At 40.3% G+C, this 17,836-nt stretch overlaps 3 protein-coding genes across 4 annotated transcripts; 1 reads left to right on the top strand and 2 right to left on the bottom strand.

The window, feature by feature from the left end:
- Nucleotides 1-670: 670 nt before the first annotated feature.
- Nucleotides 671-3,474, bottom strand: lamtor2 (late endosomal/lysosomal adaptor, MAPK and MTOR activator 2). Its single transcript, XM_066644976.1, has 4 exons — nucleotides 3,285-3,474; nucleotides 2,352-2,514; nucleotides 1,995-2,084; nucleotides 671-1,028 (listed from the first exon to the last, which is right to left on the bottom strand). The coding sequence occupies exons 1-4, from the start codon at nucleotides 3,350-3,352 to the stop codon at nucleotides 972-974; spliced, it is 378 nt and encodes a 125-aa protein (XP_066501073.1). The 5' UTR covers nucleotides 3,353-3,474; the 3' UTR covers nucleotides 671-971.
- Nucleotides 3,475-4,938: 1,464 nt separating this feature from the next.
- Nucleotides 4,939-13,189, bottom strand: ubqln4 (ubiquilin 4). Its single transcript, XM_066644977.1, has 11 exons — nucleotides 12,891-13,189; nucleotides 10,881-11,032; nucleotides 10,333-10,484; nucleotides 9,618-9,880; nucleotides 9,100-9,258; nucleotides 8,766-8,979; nucleotides 8,120-8,259; nucleotides 7,863-7,946; nucleotides 7,272-7,387; nucleotides 6,965-7,136; nucleotides 4,939-6,591 (listed from the first exon to the last, which is right to left on the bottom strand). The coding sequence occupies exons 1-11, from the start codon at nucleotides 13,038-13,040 to the stop codon at nucleotides 6,439-6,441; spliced, it is 1,755 nt and encodes a 584-aa protein (XP_066501074.1). The 5' UTR covers nucleotides 13,041-13,189; the 3' UTR covers nucleotides 4,939-6,438.
- Nucleotides 13,190-13,212: 23 nt separating this feature from the next.
- LOC136666877 (1-phosphatidylinositol phosphodiesterase-like) lies at nucleotides 13,213-17,112 on the top strand. Of its 2 annotated transcripts, XM_066644979.1 has the most exons (4): nucleotides 13,213-13,625; nucleotides 14,135-14,237; nucleotides 15,075-15,130; nucleotides 16,032-17,112. In XM_066644979.1, the coding sequence occupies exons 3-4, from the start codon at nucleotides 15,078-15,080 to the stop codon at nucleotides 16,885-16,887; spliced, it is 909 nt and encodes a 302-aa protein (XP_066501076.1). In that variant the 5' UTR covers nucleotides 13,213-13,625; nucleotides 14,135-14,237; nucleotides 15,075-15,077; the 3' UTR covers nucleotides 16,888-17,112. The 2 variants fall into 2 exon arrangements, with proteins under 2 accessions (XP_066501076.1, XP_066501075.1); XM_066644978.1 differs by lacking the exon at nucleotides 13,213-13,625 and having other exon boundaries at nucleotides 13,786-14,237.
- Nucleotides 17,113-17,836: the final 724 nt, after the last annotated feature.

A 17,836-nucleotide genomic window follows, 5' to 3' on the forward strand; every position in this document is an offset into this window, starting at 1 on the left:
TTAGAGGAATTTTACCTCTAATTTAATTTTAAATTTCAATATCTCATTTCAGTTATTCTTATAAAATGTAGAAAATTACCCCTTAAACCCAAACCTTTACATTATTGAATATAAGCCAGACGAACTTTACATTTGTTGTTGTCATTTCCAATAATCTGCTAATATTTCTCCCCAGTTATTTGTCTTCTCCATCACTGTGCGTCACGAGATCAACCTCAGGAAGCCGGGGCGAACACAAGTTTCCTCTGCGATGTGGCCGAACCACCACTTCTTTTTGAACTGCCACTAATGCCGCACCACTTAACAGCTTATGTTACAGGATAACGCAAACCGCCCAGACCTGTCAGCTAAGCAGAGATGGAGAATAGGAAAATCTGTTCCACCTACACAGAGCACAAGGCCTGTAGGGCTCTGAGATTTGGACAGCTGAGGCATCACCTGAGATCGAACCAATGATCTGGATTATTTTGACAGGGTGAAAGACTGCTGAGCAAGTCAGGAACACACTATACTTTTAGACAAGTTTTATATTTTAACAAAGCTACCATGGATTAAAGTTAAGTTTTTAAATATATCTCAATCATAATGTTATTGAAATTAAATAAGACAGACAATATAAAACAATATACAAAAAGCAGATTTATTGTTTCACCAAATATTGGCTTATTTTTAAATTAACTGGTTATTTGCACTCTCAGAAATGTACTGAAAAAAGTTCAGGGTTCACAAGATGGTGGGAAAACGTTAACAGGTTTCTGGTTCATGAGAACTCACATTCAGGCCTACATAAAGAAAACAGCACAAAGCTGAGGTGCCAGCATCAGTATCATTATTGTTATGAAGATAATCATTGACAAAATTCAGCAAATAAATAAAGCCAGAGAGCAGACTTGCACAATCTCAATCCCAAGGCCGATGTTAAAGACGCATGAGAAAATCCCTGGAGACACAACCATTTTAGAATCAGCCTCTTATGACGCTGCCACTTGAGTTAATGGTTCCTGAAGGTACTCCACAAGAGCCTCAGCCTAAAAAAAAAAAACAAAAGGAAAACATTCAGCCCAAAACACACACACACACACACACAACCAGCCATAACAAGCATCTGCCTCTTAAATTGAGGAAATAAACAACACAAAAGCCATTATTAATGCAACGTCCTGATGACGACAGATTGCTACATTTCCAACAAACAAAGCTGATCAGAAAAAAAAAATGTTGTTCAAAGCTTGTTTCTTCACTGCAAACTTTAACATACGTGCTTATGTAGTTTCTGAGACTATGGCATACTGCTATCAACAAAAACTGCCACATAGATAAATACAGCAGTAGCAACCAAGCAGAAGCCTGCCTTATACCTGTTCTTTAGTTCATTATTATACAGTTATGTCAGACAGTGAGAAACAACATAAGCATATGTTAATGAGTTGGAAGAGCTGTCACAAATATTGCATAATTAATTACTTAGAATTATTTTCCACTGTTGTAAACATTTACAAGTACATGACTCACACCACTGGTTGCATTTTCATCTGTTGGACTGAGGCAAATTAATATAAAACGTTTAAAAAGGGGGCAGGGGACATTAATGGAGATTAGTTGTAGGTCTTACTAAAAATTACTCATTTCTAAATGGTGCTATAACATTGAGAGGGCAGCAGTGAGTATATATATATATATATATATATATGTGTGTGTGTGTGTGTTTCTGCATGTGTTTGGAAAATCAAAATTTAGCACTGACAACTAGAAAGCAAGACTGCTCACTAGACAATATGGCCACTTCAGGCTGGTGCTTCAATAGTTGCACCAAATAAGCAAAAGAAAACAATTCAACTGTTAATCACAGTAATTTCTTTGGCTGTTAAATTTTCTGCTAACATTTAATGATCTATGAAGTACATGCCTCTATGATTGTAAGCTATTAAACATCGTGTCAGCCTAGACATGTTCAAACTATTTTTATAAAGACATAGCCACCGTGTGTATCTTACCTTGGCTTTAAGCATCCCGAACCCCACAGTCTCCTTAGCGTACATGCACAGTAATAAGTTGGCGACTCGTGTAATGGCCACTCTGCCCTCCTGTAATCACAAAGATATTGTTTCTGTTTGTTTTGCAGCCAAAAACCAATGAAAGGTAATTTGGCAATCTCTGCTCTAAAACCAAGTGCCCTGGGGACCATTTTGTTGAGCATGATATTACATTTCACCCTGCTTTACTGAAACGTTACATTACAAAGCTACAAAATGGTTTACACCAAGTCAGGAACTGTGAGTATAAGGGGTTTTAATAACCCTTACATGACTTGTGACATGCCCTTAGTTCTTGCCCTAGACACTGTGCCATACCATGCAGTCCATGAGAATAAATTTCAGTTTGTCCTCATTGAAGGCTTGATGTCCGTTTTTGTCGTAGGCTGCCCAGATGTTGCTGGCGATGGCTGCGGTTACACGTGCATCCGTGTCTCCATAGCCAGAGTAAGCCAAGAGTGATCCTTCATTATTCAGTAATCTATCACAAGTATAAAACATGGTTATAAACTGTGTTTACTTAAAACAAGCATGAAAATTAATACAACATGGAACCGGCTACACACACACACACAAGTCTTCACTTGAGTACAAACAGCTAAGACACATTAAAACTGAACATAAATTGCTGTATGGTTACGATCAGGACCCCACAGAACAGTCACAGGAGAGGTATATCTCTCTTAGTGCTGCAGTGACACTACAGTGTTGGCCTGAGTGGATCAGACACAGCAGTGCTGCTGGAATGTTAAACTCCTGCATCTACTGGACTGTTGTTGTCCTGTTGGGGTTAGGAGCACTGAAGAACAAGGTGAAAGGGAGCTAATAAAGTGTGTAGAGCAGCAGATGGACTAAAGTCTTTAATTGTAGTGCTACAAATATATGGTCAGAAAAACTGGACAATGTGCAACTGTAACAAAGCGGGGGTTTTAATGTTTAGGCTAAACTTTTAAACGTTTTACCATTCAGCAACAACTTAGATATACATACCACGTCGGATACTTAGACGAATTATTCGTTCCACCTTAACAGCACTGGGTTGCAGCTGCGCTATTTAAGGTGGAACGAAACATTCGAATAAACAGCCAACTTCATGTTCACGCCAGGATTATAATATCTATAACCGATTAAACTTAAATAATACACATTATTATCACTCTGTACAAACACTATCCACATCTTTAACTTACACTAATAGTCTAACCACAACAGCTCAAAACCTTTAAATAAAACTCGGATATTTACACTTACAGAGTGCTCTGTACCCCACTGGTGTTCGCCTGACTGAGAACTTGAGTTAATGCTTTTGGCCGTAACATTTTTACAGCGAGAACAAATGTCTAAAACTGTTAAGAAATCTGGTCTTTAAGAGCTAACATCAACCTCCAACGACATCAGCTGACACCAACTTCCTCAATACACGAGGGAAAAGGATTATGGGAGATGTAGTTTTTCCTACATAAACATGACGTATTAAACGATGACGTTTCTCTCACGCACCGCTTTATTTCTAGAAAAGTCTGTGCACCAGAGGCGGGTAGAGACTACTTTTACCTACTCTAGTAAATTATTGACAGGATTTGTACTTGCACTGAAGCATTTTCGTCAACTTAACTAACTCCTTTTCCTTCGTTTTAATACATAAACTAATCAACTGATGAAATTATTTCACTTTTGCTGTGCGGTCTAGTCAGAGTCACACGACAGCGTTAGTTTCAAGGCCCACTGCAGGGAAGATAATATGTTCACTAGTGTTAGAAAACAAAAGAGGTGTCATGAGTGCAGTTTCTAGTGTGCTCCAAAGAGTCTGAAACAGGCAGATTCACACAGCCTGATTTTCTTATGTCACACACATGAGGAACTAATGCTGCAATAGGCAGCTCAGCGGAATGTAGTATGTCCAGTTTGTTTACTAGTAAATACAATCTCACTCCGTTCTGGGCCTTGTCTGAACAGCCACCCACTACACAAAAGTGCCATAAAAAGTGATTTACCACCGATTAACACCTAAGTACTTCTGGGTAATAACAAATCTGATCTTTAAATATAGAAATATACATACTGTCACAATACACAGGCAAGTTCACAATTTTCTCTGAGGGAAGAGGTTGTGAAATACATCTAATCCCTGATAAATACGAGTTAATCAGCCGCTCAAGATCAATTTACAAGTAGGAAATCTGGAATTACCAAATCCTGACCTTTCAGGGTGGGGCTTTCAAGTGGAGGGGATAGAAGTGGAGACTAATTGCATATTCATGAATCTAATTGTATTGAATGAAGCTGCAAGTGTAGCATTTCTCTTAAAAAAATATTTAGGGTTGGATGGTCCAACTTCCTCTGTGTTGACCTTACCTTGAATAAGCATTTTAGCGCCTCCGCACAGCACTAGTTTGCCACAAATTAATATTTTAAATCAAAGCATCCATTTGATATTCAATTCATCCACCTGAAATCAAGTCCGACTGATTCTTCCTGTCCTTGGTCATTTCATAATGCATACACAATATATATCTTAACTACTAAGAGACTAATCACTTCTCCACCTGTGGTTTACACTGTGTATCATGAAAACACACTTGCTTACACAGAAGAGATAAAGTCTAAACTATGTGAAAAGAATATATGCTGTAAAATTGCCCCAGCTTTTCATGTGTTGCAGTAAGGGAACACCTTCAGAACAGTTGAAAGATTGACAGGGTCAAGGTTATTTGTGGGAGGGGGAGTTATATTGTCATGGTATAATTTATTGGGAAACTGCACTCCTTTTTTCCTCAGTATTTTAACTGATCATACGTCACACAAACGTAAAATGAATAAATGTATATGAAAATGTCAACAAATCTATCCTGAAACAACAAACACTCACGATGAGTGATGTATTTTACCTGTGTGGGATAGTGCCGTGATGGAGTGTGATACGAATAATAGAAGACGTATATCTTCGAAGACACTGCTTGAAAAGATTTCAGATTGTTGAAGAGCTCAGGCCAAATGAATTCAGTAAATGTGTGATGAGTTCTGCAAGCTGCTATTAACGATGATCTAGACTTCTTGAACTATTTGACTTATTGCTACAGTATTCTCCATACACACTGCTCCCCACCAGTTTTGTTACTTGTGTGTGTTTAAAACACTCGCACTACTGAAGGCGATTCAATGGTGTGCGAACTTGTTCTGGCTTCGAAACGAATACAAAAAGAAAAACAAAACATACCAACTCAAGTATGAGTTTAGATTATTGCAATGTAATTAATCAAATAAGATGAGTGGATTATGAACGTGCTGCAAAAAGCAAATTTGAACACATTTTAATTCACATCAAAACTCAACTGTTAGTTCCATTAGATTGCTGTTGGTTAGCACTGAGATTGGTGCACAGAAAAGCTAGCATCATCGACTTTCATGCTGTTACCAGGTTTGCTGCCAGATCAACTGTATAGGACGATGGATCCAGTACACAATGCAAGTCCTTTCCACGCACTAGAGTACTTCTATGTCAAAGCATAAAGATATGGTCAAAACAAAATGGAAAAAAAAAAAATGGTGTCTGCTTTCAGCATTGCTCGTAAGCTGAGAAATATTTTATTGATGCCTTGTTACAACCTTCCCCATTACCACAAGTCTTAACTGGCAAATCATTCACACTCCCCTAAAAGGTAAAAGACTAAAGAGATGACTGTATATCTTGAATCTCACTTCCAAAAGTTCATTTCCTCTCTAAATAGCCGAAGAGTAAGCGATCGTCTGCGTGAGGATGTTATAAATGCTCAAACAGGGACACCCAACATCTTCCTCTATTAGATTTCAATTAACAATGTCAAATGAGAAGGATGTCTTAAAGCACTGTGAATCGTGGAGGTGCGGCATGAGAGTAAAGGGTAACTTCTACATTGTCTGCAATAAATACTGGTTTAGTCAGGCATGACTTAGGAGAGACAGAGAAAAATAGATTAAGTAAACTGACCATCTTCATGAAAGACAATGGGTTCCTCTGTCCTAGTATATGTCTTCTGAATTTTTTTTTTTTTCCTATTCCCCAAAATCATGAACGTAGTGCCTCAAGTGAGTTGTGTGTCAATTAGAAGGAATGGTAACCTACACTTGGTTCATAGAAGCATTGTTCCATTGCATTAGGGGACGCACTCAAAGGAAGGAGGAGAGGGTTAGCCTGATGTTACGCCATTGTAATCTCATTTCTGCTTCATTGGTCTAAAGGAAAACAATTTTTTTGAAAACCCCAATTTCCTAAGATTCTCAGATCAACCGAGTAGAAGAAGTGAAGAAGTAATTGGAATTCAGTCTATTAACGGGGGCTTGACAGATTTTATGTGATGAAGGACTGTGTTCATGTCTCGTTTCTCTGCTTCGCTCCCAGGCCCCTGGCATTTTTCTCCTGGTGCGATTAAGAGGGCTGAGAGCCAAGCAGTCTTTCAATGGCGGCGTTGATGTCTCCTCCTGTGGCGATAAGGGCCTGCAGGTTTGCCTCTCTGTTGATGAAGCCCATTGCGCTCAGTTGCTCCAGCTGATGCTGGAAACGCACCTCCGGAGTCTGGGTCTGCACGAGGATGCAGGAAGAATGCAGAAGGCAAACAAAATAAATAAATGAGAACAACTCTGGTGACATGAACTGTCTAAAACTTATTAAATAAAAAGTTGCCTAGGCGTCATTTCACTTACTGGAATTCATGAGCTCAGCTTATCATCTACTTAAAGACTAACAAAACCACAGCATGCGGATTCACCTTCTCATGATATCAGTATACAACATATGACTTAAATTAAAAAGATAAATAAAATTAAACCTGTATTTTAGATTCACAGCAACTTAGTTAAAACAATGCTGATTAACCAACAAGAATAAAATGCCCATGTTCTTAGCCTAAATAAGTGCATTTATCAATCCAGAGACTGAAATCAAATAACTGTACCGATGCACTTCCTCCTGCAAACATCTGTAACATCTGCTGCATGAGCTGCTGTTGAGTGGGATTGGTTCCAGCAGCAGGGGTGGGGCCCTGTCCAGAAGGAGGCGGAGGAGGGTTCTCCGGAGTTACGTTAACTCCCGCAGGAATACCACCAGGAACCCCGCCAGGAACCAAACTAAAGATAAGGGGAAAAAAAAACAAACATGGCTGAGCCAGTGGTTCTTCTGCACTGCATTTTCTAAAAACAGCTTTATTGTTGCTTGTTACACAAGACTCACACAGACAAGCATTAATATTTAGAAGGTTATACCTGGGCATGAGTCCTGGAGCTTCAGTTTGGAGGGTCTGTAAGCCTTGCTGGATCTGCATAAGAGCCTGCATGGCCCGTGGGTTTGTCATCACAGAGAGGGCTTCGGGATTCTGCATCTGAAAAATAAAGAGTCATATTATCAACAGACAACAAACCCCGTGTGGACTGGAAATGAAAAAGTGGAAGACTACCAAAACAGAACTGTATTAATGCAATTGCTGTGTCTGTGGTTATTTTCCTTGTCATCTGATCAAGTGAATTTTCAGCCAAACCCGCAGTGACACCAGAAAGCCTGTGTTTTCCATAACCATGTTTAAAGATGGAAAAAAATATGACATCTGCTGTATTCTTCATAAGATAAACCCAGTCAATGATGAGCAATAAAGCTCTGGTTGTAAATGCATAACATGGTAAAACTATTTTAATGTGGCCAAAGTGGGAAAAAGTATGCGGCACAACTCTGATATAAAAGAGAGGATTTCTTTTCCTTTTCTAGGGCTCAGTAGCAGCATGTCAAGCTCATGGGGTCATGGCATAAAATATTACACAGAAAATGATGTAATCCACACAGTTAAGTCCCATAAGACCCACCTGCTGTAGAAATACAGGCAACTGATGTCTCATCTGCTCCTGTAGCTGGGGGTTTCCAGCAAAAAGAGGATTGTTCATCAACACCTGGAAAAACAGAGCAGAGGTAAATGGTTAATAAATAAGACACTGGATGTTTTAAATTCATTCATTTCCAAACACAAATACACGAAATACAGTAGTCTGTGTTTGTGCAACTAATCGATGGGTACCAGCTTTCGTTAATAATTAACCATAATTAAACTATAAAGATGTCCGACCTGTGAAGCAACGTCAGGGTTTTGGGCCAAGGACTGCATCATGCTGCGCATGTAAGGAGCAGCAAGCATGTTCTGCATCAGCTGGGGATTCTCTGAGATCTGCTGCATCAGGCTCTGCATACCAGGGCTGTTAAATATACCTGCCCAAGATGGTGCAAATGTAAATATTGGAGAATAGTTCACCAAGAAATTCAAACAACGAATGAAGGCTACTGTGATTCATTAAGAGAACGCAATTTTTCAAGAAAGAATAACACAAGAAATTAAAATGGGAATAATTGCTGCTGGTCATTGTGAACAGGTGCGTGTAGACGAAGAACACAGCGATGTGGTGTTTGATCCATGTGGTGTTTTGACCAAGCATATCACACAAACATTTAATTAAGACCCCTAGGAATTGTGTTAACTTGGGGACAACTGGTATAATGTATCAGCTTTAAATCAAAGAATTCAGCAGTAATGAACATCATGATGTTGCGTAATACACACATGCTTACTTATCTAATGCAGATATATAAACACACCAACAGGTCATCGAATGTTATGAAAATAGATCTCAAATTATATTCTATTTTATTAGATCTACAGACCACATTACAGGGCTTAAAATACATCTGAAATGATAATAAGAGGTAGCAGTATATACCGTTGCCCAAGCTGGTAGAGCTAATGCCCAGAGGATTAGAGACACTGGGTGTAGTGGTGCTTGTGGTAGAGGTGGTGGATGTGGAGGTCCCCGAGGAGCTGGTGTCAGGTGGGCCCCATGGATTTGGCAGTGGCTCTCGGTTCTCTGTCCTGGAGGGCTGGGCTCCCTGGTTGTCTGCGTTACCCCCCAAGGCAGAGAAGGGGTTGTTTCCAAACTGAACAAAACAAGATAAAGAATAAATGTAAGTATTCTGTTTTTATGACAACAGGCGGTATTTCTAATCAATTTCTCTCTTATTTTCCAAAGCACCACTGGCAAACGAGGAGTCTGATACCTGCTCGCGTGCGGCACTAAACATGGGTTCCTGTATATCAGTGTACATCCTCCGTAGAGCATTGTATCCCCCAGGGATGCTCTCTAGGTTGCTAAGGGCTCGATCTTGGTTGCGCATCATTTCTTGCATCATGGCTGGGTTCCTTGCCAACTCCATTGTCTTAACAAAGATAAAAACGTTCACTTAATGTCATGTGAGCTGCACATCATCATCAAACATGCAAAGACTTATTCTTCATTTAAGGACACAGACTTCCATTTGGAGTATTTTGGCTTAATAACGTAAAAAACATTATATTTAAACTTGTAAACGTGATACTAAACAGCTAACATTTAGCTTCACACAGCATATATTTGTTCCATTACATATTAAACAAATAACACCTACCAATACTGAAAGCTACCAGCTTAATTCTACAGAGGTAGGACAATATTTGTTGGGTAGAAGTTGTTCTTATCTGATATTCTACTTAAAAAAGACAAGCTCATTTTAACAACAAGACAAATCATTCCACCCACCTGTCTCATCAGTTCAGGGTTGTTGAGCATGTGTGAAATCTCAGGATTGCGCTCCATTAGCTGCTGCATCTGTGGATTAGCCATGATCATCTGTCTCATCAGGTCCGGGTTTGACATCATGTTTTGAACCAGGGGGTTCTCCATGATCTGGGAGAGCATCTCAGGGTTGGACATCAGCTGCCGCTGCATCTGCTGCTGCAGCTCCATGAAGTTGGAGGAGCCCATGCCCAAGTTAGCCAGACTGGACAGATCACCGAACCCAGCTAGCAGAAAATGTAGGCGTATTCTAATATCAGTGCTATGTTCAGTAATTCTGACAAGTCATAACATACAAGATAATAACTGTTTTTATAAATCCAAATAATAACATGGTTCATATAACTGCCATTGGTTATATTTTTTGCACAGATTTGTAAATAGACTACCCTACTTTTTTATACATATACACATTTCATAATTTTCGTGAAGATTACAAAAAAGCTGAGATCATTAAAAAGTCCCCCGTCCAATTGTGCAGGAATTGTGCAATTCAAAGAGAGCCTTTTCCTTTCATTTTCAGTTTGAACTCATCAAACATTATCTGCTGACCTTACTTGGCTACTCTACGTGTCGGAGAAGCAGAACTAAGGGACTTTAAACATTTTCAAAACCATGGAGTGGCTCTGAGATGTGAACATATAGCACTTATGAAAGACAGTAACAATCCCACACTCACTGAACAAGTTGGCTGGCTGTGAGGGGGCTGGGGACGGCCCACTGCCCTGTGATGTGCCCAGGTTGCCAGCCGAGCTGGTGCTTGCATTGTCGCTGTTTGGCTGTGTCGCTCCAGAGCTGGATGAAGCAGCTGTGGAACTACCACCTGTAGGCCTGAGAGAAACATCAACAGATCAAATGAAATCTCATTTTAGATACATGTGATTATTGTATGTTTATTTTAAAATGTAATTGCTGCTGTTGACACACAAGTTATGGCTCTGATTCTTTATGCTGATGGAATCACAGATTCATAATCAATGTTTTCACTCAATCCAACAAAAGTGATTTACTCTGGTCCTAATGATGTGCAATAACCTTTAAACCTACCACATCACTGATTAACCTGTGTATTTAATATACCACAGGACTATAGTATTGTCTGTCTATACCGTAGCCCAATACTTCCATTATCCCACGGCTTACAGGTGTAAAAGCACAGTTTTCAAAACATGTTTTGGTTAACCACTATTAGTTCTATCATACTGTAAGAGTATATGAGCTTCTTACTTTTGTGCAGTTTTGATGACAAGGTGAACAGTGAGGCCATCCTTTATACCATGCTGACTGAGCGTGTCCCCGTCTTTCAGGATTTTTCCAGCAAAGATCAAGACTAACTGGTCCTGCTTTGCCTTGAACCTTTTGGAGATTTCTTCTTTGAACTGCAGACAAGGAAAATTTCTGTTAAACGCAATACGTTTACCCCCTGATTACAGTCTGGCAGTCATCTTATTTTGCAGATGACAGTGCCCCCTCAGTGGCCCTGGATTTCACCCAAAGAAAAATGCAGGAATCCTACCAGGAATAGGCGTTGTTTACTACCACAGAACTAAACGATCTATGTACCAATTTCTTGGAAGTTACTATTATCACAAGCGTGCCTTATTGTCAGGGTCAGAAACAATCAGGACGTTTAGGTTGATAAGCTGACTGACAATTGTACAACAAACATGTAACAGACAAAAGAGACCTTTATCATCAGAAGACTGGTTTCACAAACCCCAAATACTCAGACTTACATTTATTGCCAAGACCGGTAGTGCTACACTAACTTTGATAAAATAACTTAAAGAAAACTGAGACTGAACCGCAGACACTCGTTTTTAGCTTCATGTTGGTTCTGGTTAGATTAACAAATACAAGTTTTTTAATCTGAATGTGTTTATTACTTTTCAGTAGGTAACTAACATGCTGTTATAAAGATGATGATGATGAATCTCTGAATGAACATTGTTATCACGAGTATCTCCAATATCAGTGCTGTTAAAAATGCCATACATAAATGTGTACTGAAACCTCACTACAGTGCCGGTTTTACTCCAGTTTACAAACTTATCCAACAGTCCTCGCACCCCAAATCCCAACTGATGCACTGGTTAATTACTCAAGGTGTCCTCCAGTGGGCAAGCAGGCAAACCACAATAACACATATAGGAACTCCCGACACCAAGGGCTCAGAAGGACTGTTTTAAAAACAGCATTTCGCAGTAACAGAACGCATTGTGTTGACACCACTGCTGAAATATCTATTTTTAAATAATATCTGTCTTATATTATATTTCATTTATAATAGTTAGAAAATTAAATAAATCTCTTAATGCACCTTTAAGTGTGGTCTTTTAAGGGAATCTGTACATATATTTTCCACTTGAAAATTAACAAACCAAGTCGTTTCACCAGGTCTGTTCAAATTTTAAAGAACATTTTCATTTTTATTGTTATTTCAAAAAAAGCTAAGAGAATTACAAATTTTCCTAGAATTTAAGGAGAGGCCCTTTAACAGTTCCCGGCAAAATTGATGTTGTAGTATAAGGTCTCAGGGCAGAATTGAGTAACTCATACAGCGAACGTGGAAATTAATCTTCCACCTTATTTATCACAAAACAGGAGAAAATAATCAGAAATTAGACCAGAGGAGCTGTAGCCCTAGAAGCTTCTCTGAGCGAGCAACCAGGCTAACGATAGCTTAGCTTGTTTCGCCGATGATTCAGTAGAACAGTCGGTAACCGCTAAGAGGAGTTATAAAAACAAACAGAAAACCACGAATTCACATACGAGTCTCTTTAACAACCGATATATGATAAAACATGGTGGAAACATGGCAGTTGTTATGTTTAAATAGGAGAGAATACACTCTGCCGCCATAGCCGGCTAACGACACCGAAAGCCGTTCGTCAGTTTCAGATTCTTTTTGGAATACTCCGTTCCACCTTAAATACAGCAGCGTTTACAGTCTGGCACCTCCGGCGTCAGAGCGTAGCTACCGGGCTCTTAAGGTGGACCGCACAATTCGAAAACGAAGCTGGCGAATGTGAATCCAGTTCAAGCAGTGTTAAAGTAATAACCGCCTAAATATATAACCAACACGTCAGAAAACGTCAACATGTCACAATTATGTGATAAATCGTGAGCTATCATGCTGATTTTCCTTCACAAATAAAGCTGCGCCGAATAGTATCGTCATGTCGGACAGCTGACTGACACACATACACACACAAAAACACAAGCGCTTTTACGAACCTGTAAAACCGACGCGTCCTCGGATATCGCTATCTCTTCCTTGTCTTTGGGCGTTTTAACGGTCACCATGATGATGGTGCCGCCGGTGGCCGCATCGTTTTCCTCAGATTTTCTCTCCACGGCGGGGTCCGCGCCGCTGTTTTCCGCCATCTTTTCTCTCCTCTGTCTCTCGCTCTTCACTTCACTTCATCTCCGTCACCGGGAGAAAAGCGGCGAGAACAGCGCGGCGGTGCAGCGCCCTCAGCGGCGCAGCGCTCGGCCACGTCCTGAATCCGTGCTCTTAAAGCCCTCGTTGAAGTGCACACTTTCGTGCCTTCATTGGAAAGTGAACAAACAGGGGCGTTGTTCATTAATTAATTACTTAATTAATTGTCGTTACGCGCTTAGCAATTTCAGGGTCGCGGAGGAGCCGGAGCCTACGCGGAATCGCTGGGCGCAAGGCGGGAACACACCCCAGAGGGTGTGCCAGTCCTTCGGAGGGCGACACACATTCACTCACACCCTTGAGTCGCTAATCCGCTTACCAGAAAAAAAAAACTTACTTTAACGGTGGGAGGAAACCGGAGCACCCGGAGGAAACCCACACAGACACGGAGAGAACACACTGAGCTCCCCACAGACGTCACCCGGAGTGGGGCTAGAACCCGCAACCCTTTTGTAACAGCAACACGACCTGTTGTGCCACCGTGGCAATTTTGCAATATCTCTCCATATTTGAATGAATGTACCAGTAAGGTAACACTCAAATGTACAGTATAGTGGTTTTGCCCAGGTAGGTAGGTAGGAATGTATTTGGGATAAATGGGATATATATGTCTGTAATATGTGTAACTGTGTAACTATGGTTACCCATACCCATAGGTATCAGTTTGTTATAATGGGTCTGTCGTGTTCTCTATCAAACTTCCATGACCTAGAAAACTATGAATGTCATCCACATTGACCTCTGTCTAATCCAGTGTTTCTCAACACTGGTTCTGGAGGAACCCTGCCCTACATGTTTTAGTGGTTTCTCTCCTTACCCTCTGCAACTCTGCAAGGTCTTGTTCATTAACTGAATCAAGTCTGTTGTGAGAAAGGAAAACAAGCAGGGGAAGTTGCCTCTAGGACTGTGTTTGCAAAACACTGAACTAATCTGAAACATTAGCTTTAAACACCAATTCCTCAAAGCACTATTTGGCATTTGGGTGTGCGCTGATATTGTCTGCTGTTTGTTTTGCTGATGTTTTTTGAATTAATTTTAGTGCTCTGTGCGCACGCCCAACTTCAGCACTATATATGTGAGAAAATTTTCATCCCAAACCACTGAGACTTCAAGCAGAAAACCTTCCACCAGTCAGCAGCCGAGTGAGTAACCTGCTTTTTCTTTGATCATTTACATTAGCTTTATAAAATGTTATGTTATAACAATGTTTATTAGTAGACTTGTAGAGTTTTTAAATAAAAAAGGATTTACTAATTTACTTCTATATAATAATATACTAAGAAATAGTTATAAAACACTTCTGCAATTTAAGTGTATTTCTGTGATGATCACAATAATTTGTGTAGGAATTAATTGTTTATATATTTTCATATGTCCAGAAGTAACAGGTAAAATAACGTCTCACATAAAGTTATAAGATCATTTCCAAACAAACATCAGCAGAACTACAAAAATATCAATGACAACCTTAAAAAAAGTATATATATATTTTTTTTTTGAAGCTTGAACTACGAGTCTTGGAGTGCTTCTCATTATAAACTTCTAGGAACCTTTAATGTTTCAAGAAAGCATTAAAGGCATCTAGGGTCCCCTGGGTTCTACAATTTAAAGAACCATTAAATGATCTTCAGGAAACTTTTGCTTGTGGAGTGCTACAGCGGAACAAGAACTTAAGTGTGTACCAAACAAGTCAGTGGTGTGAAACAATCAAAGAAAGCAACACAGCAACTATATTCCATCACATTATACACAAAAAGAAAACAGTGGTTGAAAACACATGCTAAATGTGGACGCCTTTATTCGCTAATGTACACAGTTATTACAATCTGAAAATTAAAGCTAAATAGTGAATGTAACTAGCTCCTACTCACCACTGACCACGTCTCTAGGGCTAAAATATTCTCAATATTGAACCAATTTATGTTAATATTGATTGTTTCAATTGAATAATTTCCACTTTTCTGTCATTTGTTCTGTAGGTAATGATGAAAAAAATCAGAGCTGAAATGATGCTGGGAATGTCATTACTCTTTCTGTGAGTATGCAGCTTACAATTATTAATTTTTGAATCAAAATAATTAAGAAAATGTAAGCACACACCTATCCGTGTAAAGATATCTCAGTTCTGTTATCGTCAGTGCATTTGATGAAGTGAGAGACTATGCTCTTATCGCACACATCACACCTGACCTGCACAATGTTTTGTGTGCACGTATTGACTCTGCAGATTAAGCTAATCATAAGGTGTGGTGAGACAAGTACCAGTAGCAGTACAGCTACGTCAACTTAAATCATTACATGGTCAAGAAACGGACCTTAAATGGTGACATTCTCCCACTTTTCCACAAGTGAACACAACTCTGGAGTCTTAATGGAATGTCGGTGATCTGCAAAATACCACAAGGATCAAGCACCACTGCATCGCTCTCCCTCGGCTTAAACAGCCGTGTGGAACAGCTTGTTTCATTGTGTGTTCCTTTTTTAAATGAGAATGAGCTGCCGTTTGCCTTGAGCCAAGTGCACAGCAGTTAATGCTCCACAATCTTCTTGTCCATTTAATAAGCTTAATTAAAAGGGATGGTTCATCCAGAAATCAGATCTACGCAATACCACAGACTGTGTGCATGTGTAGACTTGGTCGTGTATATGACACTGTATGAAACCCCAAGCACACAAAAGCAAACCAAATGTACACTTCAAGAGGATATCATTGCAGTCAGAGCCAAACTTTGCACCCCTAGCCTTATCATTAGTTGGTAGATTATCTACTCTGACATGGTTCCACATGGAACGCTTACAAACTGATCTGAGGCCAGTTTTCTCAGCACAGTTAAGTAACCATAGCAATGGGGGACAAAAATCGTAACCAAGCTAACTGGTCCACAATGCCCCAGAATGATACGAAATCAAACAATCTCTTGTTCTGTTTGTTACAGTTTGCTTCAGGGGAGGACTCATGGACAAAGCCAGTCTTTTAATGATGGGGAGAAGCTCCAGCTCCCAGCATCCTACAAGATTGACTGGATGAAGAGCCTGGATGATAACAGGCTTCTTTCGGAAGTCTCTTTGCCGGGAACCCATGATACAATGGCTCGTTACGGAGGTCCAGCATCAGAGTGCCAGGCCTGGACTCTGGAGGATCAGCTGAAGGCTGGGATACGGTACCTGGACTTGAGAGTTTTTGCTTTTGAAGGCAAGCTATACCTAATGCATGGCGTTATTTACCAATACTCAACCTTCACAGAAGCTCTGAACACCATCAAGACGTTCCTCACCAACTACCCGAGCGAGGCTGTCCTTGTCCGCGTGAAGCCAGACATGTGGGATAAGAGTAAAGTTGAAGGACTGGTCATGAAGGTCATAGCTAACAATGCTAATGTCTGGGTGCAGCCCACCTTACCAAATATCGGTCAGATAAGGGGCAAGATCGTATTCGTTCAGAAAGACAGCTTTAAGCTGGGTCTCCCACTGCTGGAATCTGATACGAAAGGAGATTACGAGGTTGTTCATATTAAAGACAAGGAGCGGGACATTGTGAAGGACCTGAACCAGGCCATGTCTGTGTGTGGAGGGCCCACAGCTGTCCTGACCTACTCCAGTGGCACAGGCATTGGCACTTTTGAGGGCATGTTCCTGACGCCCAAAAGAGTGGCAGAGAAGATAGACCCCTGGTTCTACAGCTATCTGCAACTCCTCTTTAACAATGGGCCTGGCCTGTGTCTGGGAATCGTGGCCATGGACTTCCCGGGATTTGATCTCATCCAAACAGTCATCAAGTTTAATAACGTGTAGACGTGCTCTGGCTTTTGCAATTTCGCTTCAAATGATGCTTTAAAATTTCAGTTGATCTGCTTCATCATGATCAGGGTGGTTGTGTGTTCAGAGCTTACTAAAATCAGTGCGCGCAGGGCAGTAAAGACATTTCGCAGGGTGCCAGTCCTTTAACGGGGAATTGCGCATTGATCAATGAAGGAGTGTGTCTCTGATCACCTGTGTTGGGAGATAGAGTTTACCTGTGATTTTAATAAACTGCATAATAAAGCTAAAAACGGTATAATGTGTTTATTATAGTAATTTTTGTTATTTTTACAGAATAAAAATCTGCATTAAACCTGCCAGGCTCGAGTTTCAATAAATAAGTACGTCCATTATCCATCCATTATCTGTAACCACTTATCCAATTTAGGGTCGCGGTGGGTCCAGAGCCTACCTGGAATCATTGGGCGCAAGGCGGGAATACACCCTGGAGGGGACACCAGTCCTTCACAGGGCAACACAGACACACACACATTCACTCACACCTACGGACACTTTCGAGTCGCCAGTCCATCTGCAACGTGTGTTTTTGGACTGTGGGAGGAAACCGGAGCACCCAGAGGAAACCCACACAGACACAGGGAGAACACACCAACTCCTCACAGACAGTCACCCGGAGCGGGAATCGAACCCACAACCTCCAGGCCCCTGGAGCTGTGTGACTGCGACACTACCTGCTGCACCACCGTGCCGCCCTATGTCCATTATTATATATCGAATTATTAATGATGATATATAAAATTAGTTTGCGTTCTCACTCATTTCCATTTTAATTACACAAACATTTTGATCTAAAGGCTTATGATTAAATGAAGAGATATGATTCTAAGAAATACAGATATTCTAAACAAGCTAAATTACATACTGTGTGTGTAATATATAGCTTTTTCATCTGTCTGTATTTGTTGTAGTTCTTTGTTATTGT

Source organism: Hoplias malabaricus, chromosome 1, assembly GCF_029633855.1.
Source record: "Hoplias malabaricus isolate fHopMal1 chromosome 1, fHopMal1.hap1, whole genome shotgun sequence".
Classification (NCBI taxonomy): Eukaryota; Metazoa; Chordata; class Actinopteri; order Characiformes; family Erythrinidae; genus Hoplias; species Hoplias malabaricus.